Source organism: Epargyreus clarus, unplaced genomic scaffold, assembly GCF_041222505.1.
Source record: "Epargyreus clarus isolate Ecla_fem2 unplaced genomic scaffold, WU_Ecla_fem_2.2 ptg000015l, whole genome shotgun sequence".
In the NCBI taxonomy this organism is placed as follows: Eukaryota; Metazoa; Arthropoda; class Insecta; order Lepidoptera; family Hesperiidae; genus Epargyreus; species Epargyreus clarus.
This window is the reverse complement of record NW_027332223.1, coordinates 1,865,156-1,888,039: the sequence shown is the minus strand read 5'-3', so window position 1 is coordinate 1,888,039 and position 22,884 is coordinate 1,865,156. Positions and strand designations below refer to the sequence as shown.

At 38.5% G+C, this 22,884-nt stretch overlaps 2 protein-coding genes across 4 annotated transcripts in view; one reads left to right on the top strand and one right to left on the bottom strand.

The window, feature by feature from the left end:
- The window catches only part of ush (Zinc finger protein ush), a 224,650-nt gene extending 205,029 nt beyond the window's left edge, over positions 1-19,621 (top strand). For all 3 annotated transcript variants that reach the window (XM_073080363.1, XM_073080362.1, XM_073080364.1), the window contains exons 2-3: positions 14,555-16,446; positions 16,792-19,621. In XM_073080363.1, the coding sequence (XP_072936464.1) occupies positions 14,555-16,446; positions 16,792-17,187 (2,288 nt within the window). In that variant the 3' untranslated portion in view covers positions 17,188-19,621. The remainder of the gene's footprint in view (positions 1-14,554; positions 16,447-16,791) is intronic.
- fs(2)ltoPP43 (female sterile (2) ltoPP43) lies at positions 18,704-22,671 on the bottom strand. Its single transcript, XM_073080369.1, has 4 exons — positions 22,370-22,671; positions 21,565-21,869; positions 20,962-21,152; positions 18,704-20,607 (listed from the first exon to the last, which is right to left on the bottom strand). The coding sequence occupies exons 1-4, from the start codon at positions 22,514-22,516 to the stop codon at positions 20,294-20,296; spliced, it is 957 nt and encodes a 318-aa protein (XP_072936470.1). The 5' UTR covers positions 22,517-22,671; the 3' UTR covers positions 18,704-20,293.
- Positions 22,672-22,884: the final 213 nt, after the last annotated feature.

Below are 22,884 nucleotides of genomic sequence, written 5' to 3'. Positions count from 1 at the left end.
CGGAGCGCGGTGGCGATACCATCGCGAATTCGCGACACGTTGCGAATCTTGTAAGATCGTGCACCGACTGCTGTTAAATGCGAATTTATTAAAAACATACTTGTAGTTTGTCTGACGTCGCCCGAGCCATAAACAATTTTTTGCACCTTTGGCTGCAACTAGCAACTCTTATTTTAATAAGTAGTATATTAGGTCACTTCAAAATTAGTAATAGCCTTATTGTTGTAACTCTGTCTCTCAGTCAAGAGGGTCCGAATCCCAAACGCGCCTCTAAGTACTATGCACTTGTACCTACGCTTAGTACGCACATAGTGTTAAGCGTACAAGTGCATAGGAATTAATTTATAACTTGATGGAACGGCGAAGGAAAACATAATAAAAAAGCCTACAGGCCTTATAGTAATTTAGAAAAAAAAACTCTTAAGTGACGTCAAGAGTTAACAGAAATGTTACTCGAACCTCGGACTCCTCAATCGAAAGATCGAGTTTGCTACTTCATTTATTTTTCAAAAATCCAATAAAGGTATAAGTAGGACTGGAATTTCAAGAAACCTGAATCCAGTTCTAGCCATACTTTTTCAAAACCATTGTATGACACCTGTTACAATTTAATAATATTTATTGAAAACTATACACTGCGCTGGGCGATCGTTGCAAAAACGTTGTCGTTGCGATAACGCAGGCCAGTTCACGCGATGTATTCATGAATTCGACGCCACAGACCAAATATAGACTAGAAATGTCTCGTGGACTTAGTGACACACACACCCACACACTCAATAATACTAACATGTCACTAACTGTAGTAACCAATTCTTATACTAACAAATAGTATAATTGGTTCTCCGAAACAGTACTTATTGACAATAAATACATGTATATATAATAAATATGTAAGTTGCATCTTTGTATGATTATCATGTCATTGATCGATTGTTCTACCAAACTGCCATATGAGGTCTTAAAGTTCGATTCCTGGGCAGGAACATCATCGAAGTGATGAATTTAATAATCAATGATTGACACCCAAATTACAAATATCAAGCGGTACTGTATATTTTTATTTACTCATTTTATAACTTATTTAATGTGTATACCATATTTATAAATAGACGTTTCTACACCTATTACTGGCTGTGGTCAGACAGTTCTTCTGCTGCTAATATCTGTTCAATCTCGTATTGTCTGTGCAATAAGTCGTTGTCGTGTTATGAGTGAGAGTATTAAACTGCTATAAAACCGCCCATATAACCATTACTGGTGTAATATAACTCAAGACTCGGTGATACTATCGGTTCTAAAGCAATGGGTACTTTGTTACCAGTGTTAACACCCATTTATAGAAGCAGCATACGATACTGTTTTCTAATAAAGCCTCTTGTAAGGTATTTGATGGAAAGCGAAAGCAGTCACCGTCGTCTAAGTACATCTGCAACACCGGAGGAACCGCCACTGCGCCGGTTTTGAGGATCTGTTTTTGCACCTTTCTTGAAGAGTCCCATGTGATAGAGTTTCGGCGTTACCGGCGGCTCTGGAGGAAGTTAGTTACAGATCTTACACGTTTGTGGCAAAAAAAAAGTGTACTCACTCGTTTGTAGATCGCTACCCATAAATTACTGATAGATTCAAATAGGAGCCGTGCCATAGGTACATTTATATTTTCAAATATTCCAAGTATATTTATTTATACCTGTTTAGAATCTACAATAGTTTCCATGACAATTAGTAATGTAAATATTGTAATGTAAATATTGCTACGAGGATTAAAGAAATTATTTGATATTTTCAAGTTTCATGAATGTTTTCAATATATTAAACACAGACTACTAACAATATTAAATAAATTATTTGTTTTCTTGTCTCCTGAACACAGGTTTATAAAGATTTTATTGCAATGCGCTAATTGAAACATGATACCGTTTCTCAGGCATCTAAAAACTTGTCATCTGATAACCAACGATCGTGTCATAACATATTTCATGCCCCCATGTCAACAAGGTAGCAAAAATCTTTCTGACTGAGCGCACTTATTTGAGACTTTTTCAAATTGGAATAAGTTCAGAGGTAGCAACACATCTGTTTCCAACCTCAAATCAGGCAATAAGAGCTAATTAAAGCAGATGGACTGCATGCTCTTTTGCTCCTTTATTATTATGAAAAAAACATGATGATAAGATGATAGAACATTTCAACGTCCTCTGCACTGCTACATCTATTTAGTTTTCATTGCAATTCTGTGCTGACCTACGGCGTTCTTTTTTTATGTACCTGACCGAGGATCGAACCCGCTGCAGACTGTCACATTGACTATACCACACGGGCTGACATATTAAATAACCGAACACCGTTACAATCAAAGAAGCGGCGCGTCCAAGCGTAAACAGCCCTTAACTCGCATCGAATTAGTTCGGCGTTCGATCCATCAAAGCCTTGTTAACACGTCCACGGCTCGTTTTAAACCAGTTTAAAATCAGGGCTGCCAAAAGCAGCGACAGTGGTTTGAAATTCGAATTCTCACGTTGTGTAGGTCCGGGGTTGGAATCCGATTTCCGATTTTTCGATGCTTACTTGATTTTTATCGCTAGGCTTAATGATGAAAAACGTCGGATGAAAAGCTGAGTACAATAAAATCTGAAAATGCATATAGTCTGTTGCGTAATATACCTACGCATATTATAAACATTATATAATTGGTAAATTCATTTGGCAATAACGTTCAATTTAAATTTCGTAACTTTCTTGAACATAAAAAAGTCATTTTTTGATGAATTGATGTTTGATCCGAGATCCGAGATGAGCAATTTGTTATCAAAATTCTTAATACAAGAAATTACTCTTTAATATTTTTATTATCGTAGTTATAATAATTATAATAATGAATTTGAATGAAGGGTAGGGATCAACCGTATTTTGTTGACAGCCCTACGGACTAGTGTTGGGTGTTTTTTGAAGCGATTGTCGGTATCGGTAGTAATTGGTCTAGTAGCCTGTCCGACATCATGTTCGATGGCAAAGAGTTAATTATTTTCGTGTCGTAGGCGAGCGATCCTATCCTTTATCGAGATAACTATTACAAAAAGGTTCAACTGTACCGTTGCTCGGATTTAGGCTTTACTGCGATTTTACGGTGGTACTAAGTGGATTTGTCTTTGGTTTTGTTTATGGGTACTATTCCAATGATTTCGTTACATAGGTAAGGGTTGGATAGAAAAATGTTACTTAAGAAATGTTTTTGGTTTTTATAAGTGGTCAATAATGTTGACAGATTTGGGTACTAGACTACTAGTAATATAAAATTTTGTACCCATTACTTAGCTTATGTGCTGTTTCTTTTTTTATTGTTGGCTGTCTATTTGCATGTGTGTCTATCACGAAAAAAATACTAATTTATTTTGCCGCGATATTTATTAACGGTAAAAAATACTTTATTTAGATCAGGTGATTTAATTTCGGATATCCATCAAAATTCTTGCATAATTTCATAAGTACTGATGGCTGCAACTTATCTCGCGAATCAATCTTCAATTTCGCGCGCATCTTGCAAGTAGCGTATAACAATAACTTGCGGTAACCGTCAACTGAATTTCGAAAACCGATAGCTCCCGCGAATACGCAACAATCGGTTCAGTGCAATCTGCCGTTTTGCGGAAGGTCCTTATCGATAGTTTCACGGAATGCCGCGAATTCCGCTAAGCGAATTAAGAATTTTGCGCACGTGAATTTCGACGGCGAACGAATCAAAGGCCGCTATCGCCGCGTTCGCAATCAACATATTAATATTCGATCTAGACACAGCTCGATGTTCCCGATTCGTATAATTAAAATCGAGATCGTTACGATTGGAGCGGATTCCGTCACGTCGGCCGTCACGACGCCGCCCACTTTTGACGCCTCCAGCGCTGCGTGTACGCAACTTTTAAACCGTTTATTTATCGCGACGATGCTATCTCGTATCTGTCGATCGTTAATTTAATAGTATATTGGTGTAGCTATCACAATCAAAACGTACTTCAATTTAAAGGAAAGTTTAGCGGCCCACCGGAATCATCCGGCCCTACGTTCATAAACGACGGAGTAATTGATTTAACATTGATAAATTAAAATTAACACATGCATCTGATTGATAATTTAACTTGAAATAAATGTACATCATAACATTGTTATTACGTATAAAATTCTCAAAAGGGTGTGCGGTAGAAGTGGGTCTTGAAAATTACACATCTACCTATAAATACGCATTTCTTTGTAAGTAATTTGAAAAAACTTAACATTGTAAGAAAAAAGAAAATTCATTGCATTGTTAAGAATATAATAAACCATTACTTGTAAGAATAAATGTTACCTTTAAACAAAAGTAGTATTAGTGATTCCCATGATAATAAAAACATGTACCTAAGAAATAACCCGAAACGTAAAAAAATGGGCCAAGTACCCAAACAATATTAAACTACTAAGACTATAAAAGAAGGGTATCTATCCCAATACATATCAACATGTAATCGGCGTGTGCTAGTTAGAAAATATTATTAAACATACCTAATCGACGTTTCTTCAGTCGAATTTTAAATGTAAGCTGTTTAGATCGTCTCAAGTCACGCCGCAAGTGTGCAGAGGCCCTAAAGCACCCTTCGTAACAGTAACTCAAATCATTTTTTAATCGCTCCAAATCCCGGTTATTAATCACACATGGGGGTCGCATTACGCTCGCATGTGTGGGTGCTGGTCTCGTGAGCCCGCGCCGCGTATCGTCGCATTTTGCATAGATTTAAAAACTCGATAGTTATGCTAATGTCTCGGCTGCCGTGTTTACTTGTTTCTGAGTTACGGCGCACCTCGGTAATAGAGCCAGCGCCTATCAGAGTTAGCCACTTGGTGTATAAATGGCGAAGAGATGAGTGTATGTAGTAGTAGCTTATGTGGCACTTAAATCATCTGCAAATTGGGTTACCTTGGATGAGAATGGGTCATAACATCTTCTTCCAAAAATCGTGGAAACTGCGTCATGGAGTATTTCCAGGCCTTTTTGTGAGGACCTGTGTCCAGCAGTTGGACATAAAAATTACGACGACGGGAGGGGGGACTGTCTTAGTCCTCAGTGACAACGCATCTGAGATCGACGCCACATAAAACCCATATTCAATATGTCTATGGGCGTTAGTGCCCACTTACCGTCAGCTGGATTGCATACTTCAATCTTATAAAAAACTTAATTCAATTACTTAGTCATGCGCTATTTTTTCCGTTCGATAATAGGCCATTAGGTGCATTTACTGAACTATGCGCAATCCCTTTTCCTAACAGACACAACATCCCATGCAGCGGTGCGACGCGTGCCTCCCGCTATCAGAATTAGAGAAAAAGCGCTTTTTGCTCAACGTTTCCACGTGTGATCGCATGTCCGGTGGATATATGAAGTGTTTCGGGAATTGCCTTTTGCATACGTATGCGGGTTTATCGTGCGTGCGTTGTTAAAATCTACGGGCGACTTGCAGCTTTGTGCAGAAATATGTATGTGTTTTAACAGCGGCGATCTGTCTGTTTTAGGCCCACAGCAGACATGCTACTTTTAGCATTGGCGATTAAAGTTTTGGCTGCTTTTGGGAATCAGATGCAGCGATCGAAGGCTACTTCCCAACACACATCAAAGTAGGCAGCTACTTTTGGACACTCACTCTAGCACCATGCCTAAAAACGCCTCGCAATATTAATGCAATCGCTAAAAAGTTTTTTATCATACGGCATTATCAGTATCGATTACATCACCAAAACGCGAATTGCCTAAAAGTAGCTATTTCTAGAGACTACTAGTTCTTATTTGTAACGTTAAGCATCTGCAACCTGTCACCGAAAGGTGTGAATGTGCATACCAGTTGACTTACATATGAGGCAGTCGTTTAAGACCACAGGACCTCAGGACCTCGGCTTCAGGTAGAACCTACGTTCAATAATGATGTTGAATATCGATTTAAGTTGGTTATAGATATCTATGAGCAGTGACTACTTATCATCAGATGAACTGTACGCTCGTTTTGCCACTTCGATCTTTTTTAGTGATGTACTTTAGCAGTCGAACTAAGAAGGGTTCTACCTCCATATCACTGGAATTAATGAAGTACTCGAATAAATTGGTACTATTACCATACAGACGTAACATCAATTAATATAGTTGTAATATCATTATTATATGCAAATAGGGTGAATGTAGAACAAATCAGGCAGTCATTGGGTCACACGTGCGCCACGAGAGGGTGTGGTTAACATTTACATAATAATTTAACCACCGGCTAATTAACCCCCACGCGACTCATGCCCGCCTGGTACTTCGCTGCACTTTACTTTATAATCTATAGAAATAAATGTAATTGTAAATAGCCTGTTACTAAGCTAATATTTCCACCATGCTAAAACATAAAAGCACGTAGTTTTGGAAAATTGTGTCAATCTTTACTTGTAAAGTGTCTACTGCAGATTTTGGAAGCGTCTCTATTATTTTTGTGTTATTTATTTATAAATTATCCACTTGCATAGAAGTTTCTTAATTTCTTCGTCGGAAAAGAGTCTATAGAACTACTAAAAACAAATAAATGATAGGTAAGTGTGGATGCTCGCCACATACAAGTTATTCTATCTTGAAATCTTATTGACAAAAACCTCATGGTTTAGTATTTAGGTAAAACAATCAATAAGTTGAAATAAGCAAGAGAAGACCTCCTTAACATTATAAACGTCAAAAAAGTTGCCGAGCATAAAAAATAGTAATAAACAATATGTAGGTATACGCGACGAATGCATAATCTCTTTCCTTTGGGACGAAAGCAGCAACGGATCCCTAACAGACAGCTCGCACAACTCTACAGCTTTCATACTTAAAAAATATAAATATCACTTATCAAATTCCTATCATAATTAACGGACTTCACACCGAGGACTTTTACGGAATAAATTAACAAAAACCCCATTAACCAACATAGTTAACATTACCGCCGTCACCGGAATACTCGACCGCCGCTATTTGTGGAAGTATTACTCGAAAACTCTTTAATTTCCTCATAGTGTTATCAGGCCGATCTCACACGTGCGTTACTGATTTTCTTTTTCGTTTTAATTACGCCCAAGTATTATAGCGAAATTGTACACGATGTACGAAGAACTGAACTACTTTGGATGTGGCATGCTTACTCCCGTTATAAGTACGCAATACCATGTTTTGCGTACCAAAGATTGCAAACTGTATTTTTTTGTATACAGACGTTGTTAATGTCGATCTTTGGAAAGCAAATAAAGCAGTAAGTTGCCTCACTAAAAATCACTTGTACTTTAAAATAGGACTAAATCACTTGTACTTTAAAATAGGACTCACTCACTAATACATAACAACATAACAATGTTATTTTTCATTTATTCAACTTAATTTACATCCGTTTAAATACAAAAAGAGCTAAGTTCAGAGTATTGTCATAGACGACTTAAACATAACGTAGTTTTTACAAATTAACTGTGTTAGCAGTTATATATAAACCAGAATTCGCTTGTATTCGTGAAAACTTCAACAAAAACTTACAAGGACATGGACTCTTGAACATTTTTCATCTGTTATTTCGTTGGCCTAACTACAGTTACAACCGGCACTTGTCCATAAAAACATTAACAAATGCCGCATCCCGAGAGCACACTACCTACTCCACACCACAAATTACATGTGGTAAACCTTATGAATATTAAGTTGCATTCTACATCAATCATACTCGTAGCAGAGATGTAGTGCGCGATTGTAACGTTTGTTAAAGGGTTGCTTTTCTGTTTTAGTTGACGCTAAGGAAACTGGGTTAGTTATGTAGCTAAGTACCGTTAAAACACTCGAATCAATTATAATTGCCTTCTATTATTTTAGGAATGGAAGGTACTGCTCTAGAAAATTAGATAGGATTCGTCGGTCATGCTTGGCAGTTGCATATAAACCAGATTAAGCCTTTGGTCTCGGTTTTTATTATAAAATTAGAGTTATCTAATTTTGTCTGAGGCCTTATATTTTTTTTAATGTTCGACACCGACCGTAGGACATAGTAGGTCTCGACAAGTGGTGGAACTTAAAAGGGGTGGTGGCTACTGTCGCCCATGACCATCTTTAATCAATCTCAAATAGATTAGAGCTGAGATCGGTGACAGATGCGTTTCTGCTCCTGAGGATAAGTTAGAACGCCCTACAAAAACGTCCTGTTATAGTTTCAAAATACCAAAATCGTGTTTTCATGTCAAATCTACCTGCATGAAAACTCCTTTTTATGTGTGTGTACCTTAGCAAGTAGGTGAGTTTGAAACCAATAGTGTTTTCAATTTTATTCAATTGTGTAGAGTTTTAGAGGTTTTATGGGTATTTTATAGAGACCTTTATGGTCAAAGATCGCTACGTCTTGACCGCATATCAGCGTAACCTTTTTGAAATTTACGAGTTCTTTCAGATATGCAAAACTATTCGCCCTAAATATAAAGAATTAGATACCTATAGGTATCTTATCTTAATATTCAAATTTATTATTAATAAAATTCCGATATATAACAATATATTTCACACAGTCATAACTTTAGGTCATTTTAGGCCTACCTTCTTCACGAGTTCCTCATAGCTAGATAAAAAAACGATAGGAGTTAAAAATACAAACACATAAAAAATATACCCTATAACTTAAGGCATCTTGGTTAAGGTTCCAGGATACTATTGAATAACTATTGGAATTCTGTAACACAGTGTATTAAATGGTATTTATGACATAAAATGTTTCTCCAATTCACAATTCAATCAAGATGGCATAGGATTTACCGCGCAACAGACAGGAAGCGGTGCCCGTGGAAATGTTTATCGCGCCGCTGCCCTGTGCCCACTGTGACGGACGGTACGTCAATAAACGTTTATATATTTAGTGTAGTAAAATATAGTTTAAGAGTGTTAAGATCTTAAGGTGACGCCAAACGAGCATGATTTTGTATTAACATAAGAAATTGAAGGTACGAACCATAATGGTGGTAATAGTCAACTGTGAACATCACATCCAAATGTAACTGTCATACCTGTGGTCGGCTCAAAATGCGTTAAATGATTTTAGACAAATATTATCGCGGCATTCATACATATACATATTTTGTAAAAGTTTTTGAAATGCCATGAAAGAATCCGTCAATTAAATAATTCAGCTCAGAAATTCCACAAACAGCCCTTACTATAGACATTACCTATGTGTAAGTAGGTCCAATACAAAGTACAGACGGAAGTTGTTTCCGTGGAAATGTTTATCAACCGGCCCGTGCCGATGTTTTTGTGTCCACGGCCGCTGGCGATACGTCAGCATATGTTTTGTGCACACAATGCATGGCATCTGATACCGAAGTAGAAGTAAATGACTGAAATGTGGAATTGCATACCATACGTTACGTTAAGTAACTTGTTGGAGTAACAGTGATAGGGGCGCTTTTTGCGTTGTTTTATTATATGTCTAAGGATTCCTAAGGTTAATATTTAAGTTATGGGGCCTCTTGTACATCTTGTACTTGTATAGAGTTTGTGTATTTCAAAATAAATGTCACTTTATTCGTAAAGATTAGTATAAATTTCGTCTTTAAACATTTGATGCCTGACGTCTTGTGCTATTTTAAAAAGTTCCAAGAAGCTCTTGGTGAGAAATAGTGATCTTCGCTGGTGTTGCAAACGTCCATTGTCAATGGTAGACTAGACTTTCCATCAGATGGCCTTTCTACCAAATTTCAAAATTTCTTAATTGAAAGTCTTATGAACCCCCGTTTTGTAATTTTTTGACTACATAATAAAATCATGTGCTACTTTTTTGCAAAATATTATTTCTGAGTTTTAATTTTTTGACAACTTTCCTTCCTGTCCTACAATGTTATGCTTCCGAGCTCAGTCAAAGATCAGCCACTTAAACTTTACATATTGGCTAGACTATCGCCGCATAAAGCACGTCCATATAAGATTTAAGGGCGCCCATAAACCAGCGGACGCTAGATAAATCCACACCTCAGCAAATGGACACGGCGCAGCAGTCGGGGCGTAACCCGATAGCGGAATCGAACCCGCGATATGTTAATGCACGTCCGATCGTGACGCACGACGCACGTCCTGTCGCGGACACTTGCTGGAGATTACCGAGTATGATATACACTTTTTTTAAACGTTAACATCTGGCCCGGGCATGCCATGTCGCTAATGCTGGCAACATTGCAGCTGCCCAGATTATCGCTCCTAGTATGGTAATTTCGCTTCGGATGTGTGGTCCCTTTGTAGACAACATTATTTTAAATGCATTCTCCGAGACATCAACCACGACTTGCACTGGCACTGTTGAACTCATCTCTAAATCTGGTATAAGCGCAACCATGCTTCTGTAGCTAACACTAATGTGCCAAGTGGCATTTTGTACGAGATTATGTGACACCTTTGGTTTACAATATATGATTTATTAAGAAATAAAAAATTACGTTACTGTTACAGAAACTTCTACTACCTCCAAATAGAAACAACTCTTACAGGTATTTTCCTCAACACCAATACAACGAAACGAAAACAATAAAATATCATCATCACCATGTTGCATTGTCTATGCTTTGTTATTTAATCTGTCCCACGCATTCACAGGACTCGTATGACAATTCGAATCAACATTCCACTCCTATTAAACACCTTATGATATTGGCGCGGATAACGCGTCCCGACGCTTATGATAGATGAACAGAGCCACGTTACACAACAAGCTTAAATAAATCAAGATCATGCGATAATCGATGTCGACTTTGTCACTCAACCCTTTGTTTATACGTCTGTTTGATTTTATTTTTTCAGTTGGTAGCACTGCGCTAATGGCGCAACGTCTGTATTGACATTAAGTTGACAGTACTTACATTTGTCTATGGTATATCGATTGTTTACATTGACCGGTAACAGGAACGCCGCTTTCTATTAAGAATTGTTTACACACTAAACTTTACATGACCTATTTTTTGGAAGAAATTAAACCTAGTCCTAGATATAAATTAACTGATAACGGAGTTATGATGTGGGAGAAACACGCCGATATGCTGATAGGCTCAAATTTGTCCAACGCAGTTTCGTGCGTCTAGGTATAGAATAGAATAGAATTTATTGCAATTCAAACAATAAAATATTTGCGCACATTCAAAATGTATGTATCAGGCAGGCTTAATTTATTACAATTAAAAAATATGCGGAACAACTGAACGTGGGTGGACAGTTATGTGCTATTGTTTAGTAACGTTATTACGAATTATGAATAAATTATTCGTATCGCATTACTAATAATTTATTCGTGGCAATGTGAGCACAATCTCGGGCTCAGCGTGCAATCGAAGATCGGAATCGGAACTGACATTTAAGACGACTATCGATTTACGGTATCGATTCACCTTTAAAAATTATGCAAGCATTCGAAATCGTTTTATATTACACGTTAGCGATCTGTAGATGGCTGATAGATCTTCTAAACCGGACCCGGTTTACAAGTAAATCGTGTTGTTAAAACATTATTTTACTGCAACCCATTAATGGTACGGATCTTAAATGCCTAATCTTTGCAGTAAGTGACTCAACCCACGTACGTTTTCAATGCCCACCGACAAATTTTGGACGTATTTAAATCGTATTCCTTTATAAGCTCTTAAAACTGATCGAACTACTAAGTAGAAATATGATTGTTAACGATTATACCAGCACTAGTTTTATCACGAACTTCCAATGATTTATTTTGTATGTCAGTTAATAAATAATTAAAATATTTAAATCGTTATTATTTTAAGCTCAGGGTTAATCTGAAGCACTTCTGACTTTCTGTTTATTTATTTTCTTTTGTTGAACTACCCACAAACATGTTAAATTATGTACATTTTTATCAATGCGAAACAAAAATAAAATGTACTTAACCAATTCATTTGATAAGCAAACCATTTATACATCGAATATAATAATCACTCGAACTGCGCATAAAGCAGCCGATAAATCCTCATCTGCCACTTGGAGTGATAATTAAAACCGGCCATTCACGGGCCTGAGCGGCATCTAATCTGGCGATCGCATACCTACGGAGCTACCTAAAATCACAGGCATCGGGTACTAGGTGATCGGTCACCGGCGTCACAGCGCAGCCACAGATGCGTATCGACCGATTGTGGCTCGACCGATGCACGACTATTTTAATTGGGCCCTGATCTCCGATCAGATAAGCCGAGGACAAGATGGCCGCTTTTGTTTTTTATTGACGTAGCACGTGTTCGACGCTTGTCCGACGCGTTCGGGCACCCAATAGCATTATTAATAGATTGTTCGCCGTTGTTCAACGATTATTGTAATTGACTTCCGTGAGTGCATGCTTGATCACTTTGAATGAATTTCAATCACTTCTTTAGCTTGTTTTCTATGGAACCTGTACATTCCACTCGTGTTTTAGGCCTTCTCTATTGATGCACTATCTATGTACTAATGGAATGGTGTCTCTTGAGCATATTCTATCATGTTGCTACTAAATGGACTATAGCGATTAGTGGTGAATTGCCTAGTGCAATATTAGTAAATTGCTTAAGGAAGTTGTTAAATTCTCCGTACCCGACAGTTTTAACGCTGTACTGATAACTCGACAGACTTCTTTACTTGTCCTAAAGGTTACAAGCGGTCATCCATACATAAACTGCGGTTGTTATTACTTCAAATTGTTCGTAAGTTACCAGCACAAAAACATTGAATATCTGGAACTTATGTTAACGTAGTTTACATAGTACGCTAATCTGCATATAAGTTTTTTTTTTATAATATAAGAGTAGCAGACGAGCATGCAGTCCACCTGATGGTAAGTGGCTACTGCCGCCCATGGACACCTGCAATCAACCCCAGATAGGATTAGATATTCCTACCTGAGGTCGGCTACAGATGCGGCGCTACCCCTGAGGACTAAGCTGGAACGCCTCGAAAAAGTCTGTCTCCCTTACCACACCCTTCAAACCGGAACATAGCAGCGCTTAACACTGCTGTTATTAGGTAGAAATAGGTGTGGCGGTGGTGCCGCTGGAGTCGAACCACAAAGGGTTCTACCACCTTCAGAAGAAGACTCTTAAAATTAAAACATTCCCATGTTATACTGAATCATTGCATAAAGCATTAAATCGTTCTACCTCCACGTAAATTCAAATTTTATCAACACAGCAGAATAATGTCTACGCAAAGCCTATCGCGCCCAAACAGCCTGCGCCAGCCTTGTTTATGCCAACTCAAACTTATCACACAGTTTAAACAACAACCAGTAATATTTGCAACGTTATAATACCTAGGATTTGAAAGTTCCTTTGCATTCAAAGAGCTCACATAAACGAGAAATCGCGCTGTCTAGCCTCCACTAAAACTATGCGGGTACTTCAGGTTTCAAACGAAATAGTTATGCGAGTTGCATGTCTGCCCTCTCACATAAAGCCCCTCGGAGGCAGCGTTATTTGACATGTTTATAAAGACAAAAGGGCGCTGATGAATATCATTTAACGAATCGACGTTCGGTTTCGCGAGCGTTGCTTAAACGACACCGAGTCACGCCATCTATCTGATTGAACATTCAACCTTTCCCAACAATCACAAGTTATAACTTACTTAGCGAAAAACGGGAGCTCGAACGCAACTAACGAACGGCGATAAACTCGCGTTCAGTATGACGCCAACATTAAGGTGGCAGATAAAGCGAGCATTAGCCTGACCAATCGCGCGTCACTGAGAAATCGAAACGGCCAATCGAAGCAACCGGTGACTAGGATAGCGTGACCCGAACGCAATCCGATTCGAGTCGTATTCGTTACCGCGAGATGGCGGTCGGCTCGCGCACCAATCGTCGCGTCCATCTCGCTGTCGTGCCCATATAATGATCTTCACAGGGGCAAGAGAATGAAGTTGAGCCTCTCATTAATTGGCGTTTTGAGTTGAGATCGCTGCGCGAAAGATAGGTTAATTCCTTGCTCGGGCGAGATCGTTGTCGCTCAAAAAGGAAGGTGAGCGAGCGTTTTCTGGAAATCAGATCCAATTACAAGAGGGCCCGTTAAGTTTTTGTTCTGTTTGGCCGATGGCCGAGGGCAGGCTCACGCTCGCGTTATTGACGGACGGGCATTGTCTCGACCGGTATTGATGGATCGCTCCGCTGATTTCGCGACAAGGAAATCCTTATAGACCATTTCTCGCATTTCTTAAAACCCCTTATACCCCACCCACGCGGCGAAATTTACATACCGCGAGCACGTCTCAATTAGGAGCGCTAATGTATGCCTCGACTCGAGCAGCCCCGATCTGACTGACGTCGACAGATAGCGGGCGAAACGTGACGAGTGACGACTATCGCGAGAAAACCGCTGCCAACTTAGCATCGCTCCACTATTAACAACACTAATAGGAGCCGATACTGTGGCGGAGTCTTCTTTTTGTTAACTAGCTCGATCACTTCGAATTCCATTCGTGTGTTAAGCGATTAAATAATGCAAATAATTGAAATGTGCATTTTATTTTCAGGTGAGGACGAGGAATGGGGAAACGAGAGCGAGGCGATGCCGGGAGAACCACGAACGCCGAGCTCTGGTGGCGAGAGGGCCGCGTCCAGCGGAGGCGCGTCGCCAGCTTCAGAAGGATCCCCCGCCGCCTCTCCGCCCAGACTACGTCTCAACGCTAGCCTCGCTACAGATCCGGCGCTCGCGCCGCAAGCTACATCTCTAAAACATGAACCGCCTTCTCCGTCGCCCCCGCCACCTCCTGTCCCGCAGACGAGAGAGTGCCTAGCACTGTCCGCTGCGGCCGCTTTTCCTTCGCTCTTCCCAGTAGCGGCTGCTCCGACCGGGTACACGTGTAAACCTTGCGGGATTCGTTACTCTTCGTTGAGTACTTTGCAAGCGCATCAAGAACATTACTGTTCGAAAAGAAAGCCAAAATCGGATTCTACGGATGCTCCAGCGGACGCAGCCGATGATTCAAGTAGTGAAGCCAAAACGCCAAGGCCTCCTGGGAAACAGTATGCTTGCAACTTCTGTTCATACAGCGCTGACAAAAAAGTTAGCTTAAATCGGCATATGCGCATGCATTCATCCTCGCCGGTCAGCAGCGGAACTCCAGCGCCGGCGCCTACCTCGAACGGTGAGAGCACAGAAGGCCCGCCTCCTCAGGATCGATACTGCGTCGACTGCGATATACCCTTTAGCTCCGTAAAAACGTACCGAGCTCACAAAGCTCATTATTGTAATACACGACAAGTTGTGAAGCAAGCCCTAGCGGCCGCCAGAGGGGGCTCCGCCACGTCAGGTTCCGCGCCTCCTTCCCCAGGGGCTACCCCTCCAGCCCAAAACCAATATGCTATTGCGTTACCTACAAACCCAATTCTCATAGTTCCATATTCTATATTAAGGAGTGCTAGTACCCTCCCTGGTGCAACATTGCCAGACCCCGATACGCCATGCTTTTTGTTACCAAACGGAACTTTCCAACCTATAACTCGAGGCTTGCTAAATATTAATACGGAAGGAAAGGAACCAGAAGTGTTAAAATCGGCGAATAGGCCGCGGGAACCATCGCGGGATGGTGCTACGCCATTGGACTTAAGCGTGCGCCGATCCCCAGAATCTGTAACGACTGATGAACATGAGAAAGAAAACAGGATACGATCGACAACGCCAGAACAAATTGTCTGCGCACCGTCGCTTCCCGGATCTCCGGGAACACCATCACCTTCAAGACGATCTTCGTCACCGAGCGGAGAAAGTTCACCAAAAAGACGACGACGCAATTCTAGGGGACCCACGCCAAAGCCACCGAGTGTACCATCACCACCGGAAGAGAAGTTCACCCCAATAGTGCCTCCACCGATCCTTCCGCCGGCATTAGCAATGAGGCTAGCATCGGAGCTGCCCATAACGGCTCCATCACCGCAAGTTTTAGTAAAGCAAGGTGTTTCGAAATGCAAAGAATGCAACATCGTCTTCTGCAAGTACGAAAATTACAGGATCCACAAAAGGCATTACTGCTCGGCTGGCGGCGAAGAGAGAGCTAGTCCAGCTCCTCCAGAACCGGGTCCTCCGCCGCAGTACCGACAGCTCATTTGCATGGCGTGCGGTATACACTTTAGCTCGCTAGATAACCTGACCACCCACCAGTCTTACTACTGTACGAAAAGAGAGACGCGATCTCCGAGGAGCATTCCTGAGATACCGAGGCCGTCGTCGGGATCCGAAGGTGGCTGGAAGTGTCCGTGCTGCGAGGTGGTGTCCCCGACAGCCGCGGCTGCTCAGCGCCACATGGAGGCGCACGCTGGCGTGAAGGCCTTCCGCTGCACCATCTGCCGGTACCGAGGAAACACGCTGCGTGGCATGCGCACACATATACGCATGCACTTCCGCGAAAAACCTGCTGATTTACAGGTATACAATATTTTATATCATTCTTTACTTGATTGTACTAGATAGTTAACACACGTCCAATCCACCTAATGCTAATTAATTAACCCAAGTATTACATGATGTTGATTACATATTCGTATCGCATACTGCTACTGGCCCCGAGGGCTTTAAATTCAATTCTCTTCGGGAGTAATTGTTTTGTAACCGGTTATTAATTATCCTAGTCACAATTGCGTTTATGTGCAAACACGTATTATTAAAGAGGTGCTATATTTTTAGATTCGTTTACTGACACACTATCATTCAATTCCATAATACAGTAAATTGTCAGTTAAAATTAACGATTGATTATTTTTCCAATTCCAGGAGGAGAGCTACATTGCCTGCGTTCTCGAAGAGGACAATCGCGAGGCGACGTCCCCGAGCCCAGCGGTTGGCGGCGAACGCGTCCACCGCTGCGGCAGCTGCGCTTACACCTCCACGTACCGCGGCAACGTGGTGCGGCACGCGCGGCTCGTCCACGCTACCGAGAACCCTGAACCCGAGGAGCAGACTTCCCCCATCCCTCCTGCTGACATTAAGAAAGAACCAGAGGCCGAGGCGGAAGAAACGCCGAACTACTGCAAGTCGTGTAACATATCGTTCCAATACGTGAACACGTATAAGGCCCACAAGCAGTTCTACTGCAGCGGCGTGAACCAGGACGCGGCCGCGAACAACAACGTACCAGCGCCGAGGGTCAACGACGCGCCTGTTCTATGAACTGGGCTCCAAAGCACCTCCAAAGATTTAAATCGTAAGATATGCCCTCGCATCAAAATTTGTCGACAACGATGTTAGAGAACTCAACATGTAAAAAAATGTAATTTAACAAGAACATAAAGTACATTCATTTAATAAACACATAAAACGTATAAGAACTAAAACGAGGTTCGAACATAACCACATAAAACTTAAATAAAGACCAATACAAACTCTATTTTAACGATGGACATTGGTGCAAAACGTGCCTATGAAACTCCTTGTCAAATCTTACAACTATTCCTTTCCATTTCTTCGCTCCAATTTAACTTCTCAAGTACACCACTACACGTTGCCCGATAAATATTGTAAACGCGACGGCTAAATAAGAATGATCGGTGTGAGGGCATTTCTAGCAGTTTAAATCTTTGACAGGCACCCGTTAAACCTTCTCAAAGAATCTGAATTTTTAACTTATCCTTTAAAGCTCGCATATCAACAGACGCTTTCATGCTTCACGAGCGTTTTACTTGTAATTAAATCTAGAAATTTAAGAATGTAGTCTCTTTTTGATTTATATTCCAATAATGTGCAATAATAATACCTATTGAATATATAAAAAAGTTATTCGATTTAAGACTTGTATTGCATATCAAAGCCAAATTGATGTTTCGAAATGCAAAATCTTTATTTCGTACGTGAACGAGTGAATGACTGAGGTGATCAGAACGAATGAAACTTCGGCGGTGTACATACAAGGCCTCAAATGTTAAAATTGTTATGTAAATTCATATAGTTAGAGAAGTTACGTCTTTCGTCTTTGTATTAGTATACGTTAAAGATACCAAATTGTAAATATTTGTAAAGATATTATCGCATTGTAACTAAATTTTATTACCATTTGTTCTAAGTGATTGTTCTTTCTTTGTTGTTAATTTTGTTTAATATTAACGATTATTCTTAGGTGATTTTTATGGTCCGATTCCTTGCAAAGCAATTAATGCTCATTCCGTATCTAATTTTTAGTATCCAGTGGTCACTAATCCGCTTTTTAATATGAAAATGTTTTAAAATTACTCCAAAGCTAAAAGCTAGATGTCGCTTTTGAAACAGTTGTTTATAGTTTATTGTGATATGGTCTTGATTTTGTAAAAGTATAATAATATTCCACGTTTACTGATATCGCGATATTGACACGTGTATTTTAATCACTTCCCCTTGCGGTTGTAATTTCTTAAAGATATTATAATATACACACTTAACTTAATACCACAGAAAAAAATTACTTTAGGTGTATCCCAAAGATATATCCCAGATTTCACATGATGAAAACTGGCTTAATTATAAAATTGTATGCACATGATAGACACGATCTTGTGAGCCAGGCTTTTTATACAGACATATAGAATATATGTGGGATATACCTAGAATATCTTATAAAATATTTAATAATCAACAAACAACAATAACAATTATTTTTCATTTCATTATATTCGATTAGCAAATTCAAAGGGTAAAAGTATATTAAAATAGTCCATAAAAGTGTGTACGATCTTTAATGACATTAATTCGCAAAATACCACGTTTTGTCTATGCCAAAGCATCGCTAGATTAATCGTAATTTGCATTTATAGGTATCTCACTAATTATAGTTATAGAATTTAAGTGAATACAAGACTTATTCCGTAGATATACCTACCTACATATAAATTTGTGTATTCATTTGTGTTCGTCTGTCTGTAACTTTGGAATAAGTCTCGATGAATCGTAATGTTGATCTTGCATCTATGTACTTTAAAAGTGATCATTATATTTCGTACAGTCGATAACAAAAGTACGAATAACAAATTGGATTACCTTTAAACAAGTATTTATTTATTTCAAGTCTTTTCAACTGTAACTTAAAACTGATAAATTATTACATAAAACGCATTTTTTATTTTTGACACTATGTAATACTTTTGTTTACGACTGTACATAGCAACGTAAATCATCATGACATTATGAAACTGCAATTATTATGCAATCCAGCATCTGATGTGACGTGCCATACATCTCTGTTAAAATAGTGTTTAAATATAAGAAATTCTCGAATAAAGTTATGGCTTGACGTATATAAAATAAAATCATTCTCAACTTCATTGTTAGTCAAAAATGTAAACATTAAAATCGCTTAAATTTTCCGCAATCTGTACCAATGGCCATAAACTAAACTATTCAAAAATGTTGAGATACAATGTACCTTTACCAATTTACATTTCTGTTTGAACGCAGTTTATTTAGTCTGTGGCGATTTGACAGATAAATACGCGGCAAATATATGGCGTGATTCGTTACTGATTAAATAAAATTGTAATCATAGGATGTTGAATAAAGTGATAATACACGTAAACTGATGTAGGCATACAATGATATTGTAAAAAATACGCCCGACAATAAATTATTTATCACATAATATTATGCTGTGTTTATTTATTACACCTCGTCGTCAACATATTCTAATAAGTACCATATTTTTGCAAGATTTTGTCATTTTTCTTTTTTGTCAATCTTTTGATAGAAACCTACTTTCATTGACATAATTATTCTCAAAAATATGTATAAAAATACAAAAATGATTAAGAACCATTTATTTTTAAACAGATCTTAAATAGTGACAATGTAAAATGTTCAATATAGAAACGAACGTAAAAAATACCTTTTTATGGATTTACTAAAAAAAACTATACTAATATCAGTGCATTATTTGTTATTAAAGAAATAACATACCATAACATATTTTTTATAAATATTTAAAGAACCTTCAAGAATTCATAGTATGTTTGCACATTCATGCATGATTATTTCGATATGATTGTATTAACCACAAGTCAGAATCATGAGTAATTTAAATAGTCAATTAATTTATAAGGTCTGCACTTCAAGTGAGTTTGAGAATGTCTCTTATTTTCATGTCGGCCACAGATAAAATTTATTTTTTATATTGGAAGTATTAAACTTAACAGACATGCATTGGACAAAACAGTGTCATTGTAGTGCCTTTGGCGTTTAAAAAATGTGGTCTTAAATATATAAAATATAATCTTTGTGTGTAATATAACTGTATTAAAAATTAAAAAAGAGCAACTCAATCTGGGCTGTATTCATCTGACGAATCCTGCTCCTCATACTGCTCTCTGAACTGCTGAGTATCTTCTTCCTGTCCATAGTAGAATCCATCATCACTGTCATCTTTGTACCCATCAATTGCCTCCTCATCCAAGTCCTTAACCTTCGAACAGTGTACATAGTTGTTACTGTTACTTAGGTCCGGCTCCTCAGATTGAACTTTAGCCTTATACTTTGCATATGCCATGCCATAACGTTTGACATCCTCGTTGAACAAGTCTGGGGGATCGTCATATATTTTATCCTCCCCTGTGTCACTCGATAGATCATCCTCTGAAACAAAAACAGTTACACTTGAATATTTATATAAGTAACAACAATCAATTTTCGAAAAAAGGCAAAGGATATGTTAGATTAAGTTTGCACATGTCCAATACAGAACTATTAATATTGTAATTTATACATACACATTATAATTTTTAAATTGACTTATAAAGTTAGGATTAAAACTACTTTGCAACAATCCGCTACAAATATGTATGATGGTATACATTTTAAACAATGCAGTATGACTTATAATGAAAAAAGTATTACAACAACATGATTACATATGTATTAATAACACAGTCATTTTAATTCCTAGAACCTAGACAACCTAGGAAAAAACCTGATCAAATTATCTTTTACCTATATCACAATTTTGCATGGCTTTTATCATGTCATCCTCGTCAATACTGCTTGGCTCTGAGTCAGGATAATCGTTCCTCCAGTTGTTTTCATCATTAGAATCATCATCATCATCCTGTTCCTCATCAGACCCAGACCCTCCTGCCTCACGGTATGTGCCAAAGATCAGACTGGTCTCGTAATTCTCTATGCTGGAATATATTATTCACATTTATTAACATATCAATCAAAAGTCATATAATTTTTTAAATATATACAGTATGTATCAAATAAAGTATTTTGGGATTAAAATCCTCAAATTTCCAGATGACATATGTATTATGTATCTGCAGTTAATTACATAAAATTCTTGTTCTATTAAAAAAAAATCTTAAGTCCATAGGCATTAGGCAGTAGTTGCTTAACAGTTTAACCAATTTTTCCAAACATTGTTCAAAAATTTACAATTAAACAAAGTAAACAAAGGTAAACAAAAATTGACAATTTTCAAAATTTGGAAAGCAAAAATTGATTAAGACTGATTGTTTTTTGGGGTGTAAAAGTATTACAAAAAAGAACCTAACTACCCAATAAATCAAAAACCCAATCCATAAGCATACTCACCTAACAAGATTATCCAGCATTGATATGTCAAAGTCCTCTTTAGCAGGTGTGTACAAATCATATGTGTATTTAACATCACCCGACCAAACATTTGCGAGTTGCAAGTCTACCAAATCGAATAGGTCATTGTCTTCTGTATTACTGTCTTCTTTTATACCTCTACTGCAATGGACAATCTCGTAACGGTTGTCTGAAGCTGACTCCTTTTTCTCCTGCCTTATTTTTTGGATGATGTCATTGACATTGGTGGCCGATTTAAGCTTCACTCCTATCTTAGGGACTACAGTCTTCACTTGTGTTGCTTCCTGAAATATTTTGAGTAAATAAGAAATTGTAAAATCAGATACATTTTTCTTTTAACTTCTTTACTGGGTGGCTTTATTGTAGTTTTTATGGTGTTAGTACTCAAAGGGTAAAAACGGAACACTAAGCCTGCATTGTCTACCCTAATAAACCCTAATAAATAGACACTTGATTTTTAAAATTTTCACATTTATAAGCTCTGCTGATGCGGGTTACTACCCTTTTAAGGAGAAATTAAGCAAGCAGTATATGTTTGCTCTTCCCACATCTCTTAAATGTTTTCTAGTAAACAACCACGCAATTCACTTGACAGTAAGTGGCCTTCGCCTCTCGTGGACTTCTGTAATCAACTCCAGATAGGATAAAGTTCCGTCTCTAGCCAGGTATCCCTATTGAATAAGGTAGAACGTCTCGTATTACGTCGTAAATGTTTTCGTCGTAAGTGTCCACATCTTTTAAACCACAACATAGTGGCATTTAAAACAATCTCATTAAACAGTACCTGATTATCAACCGTCCCGCGGAATACAAACAATGAGGGCGATATTTCTTCCTCGTCAGTTTTCATACGTTTACACAGCAGGACCAGGGCATCTTGGGGGTTATCCTCCAAGCGGCGTTTCACCCGCAACACAGTCGAGGTCGCCATTCTAGACGCTTAAACGTATTGAAATACAGCAATGCCGATAAAATTGAGTATTTCGATAAAATAATTGTATTTGTATTGAAATTTGAATCAAAATACGGATTATCGCTCGTTTTTTGTTTTAGCCGAGTTTGACTTTGACAGATTGAGATTTGACAATATTAAACAAACGTGCCAGTTTGACATAGTATAATTATATATTTTTAAATAGAAAGGCCAAAAACATAGAATGTACGTCCGATAACTATGTTTTTATACTCAGTATGAAAAAACAGAAATGACTCCTAACAAAACAAGGGATGGCGATTCATACTTTGAATCGATTCGAATCAAAGTGTGACAAATCGATTGACAAAAAAATCGATTCTCCT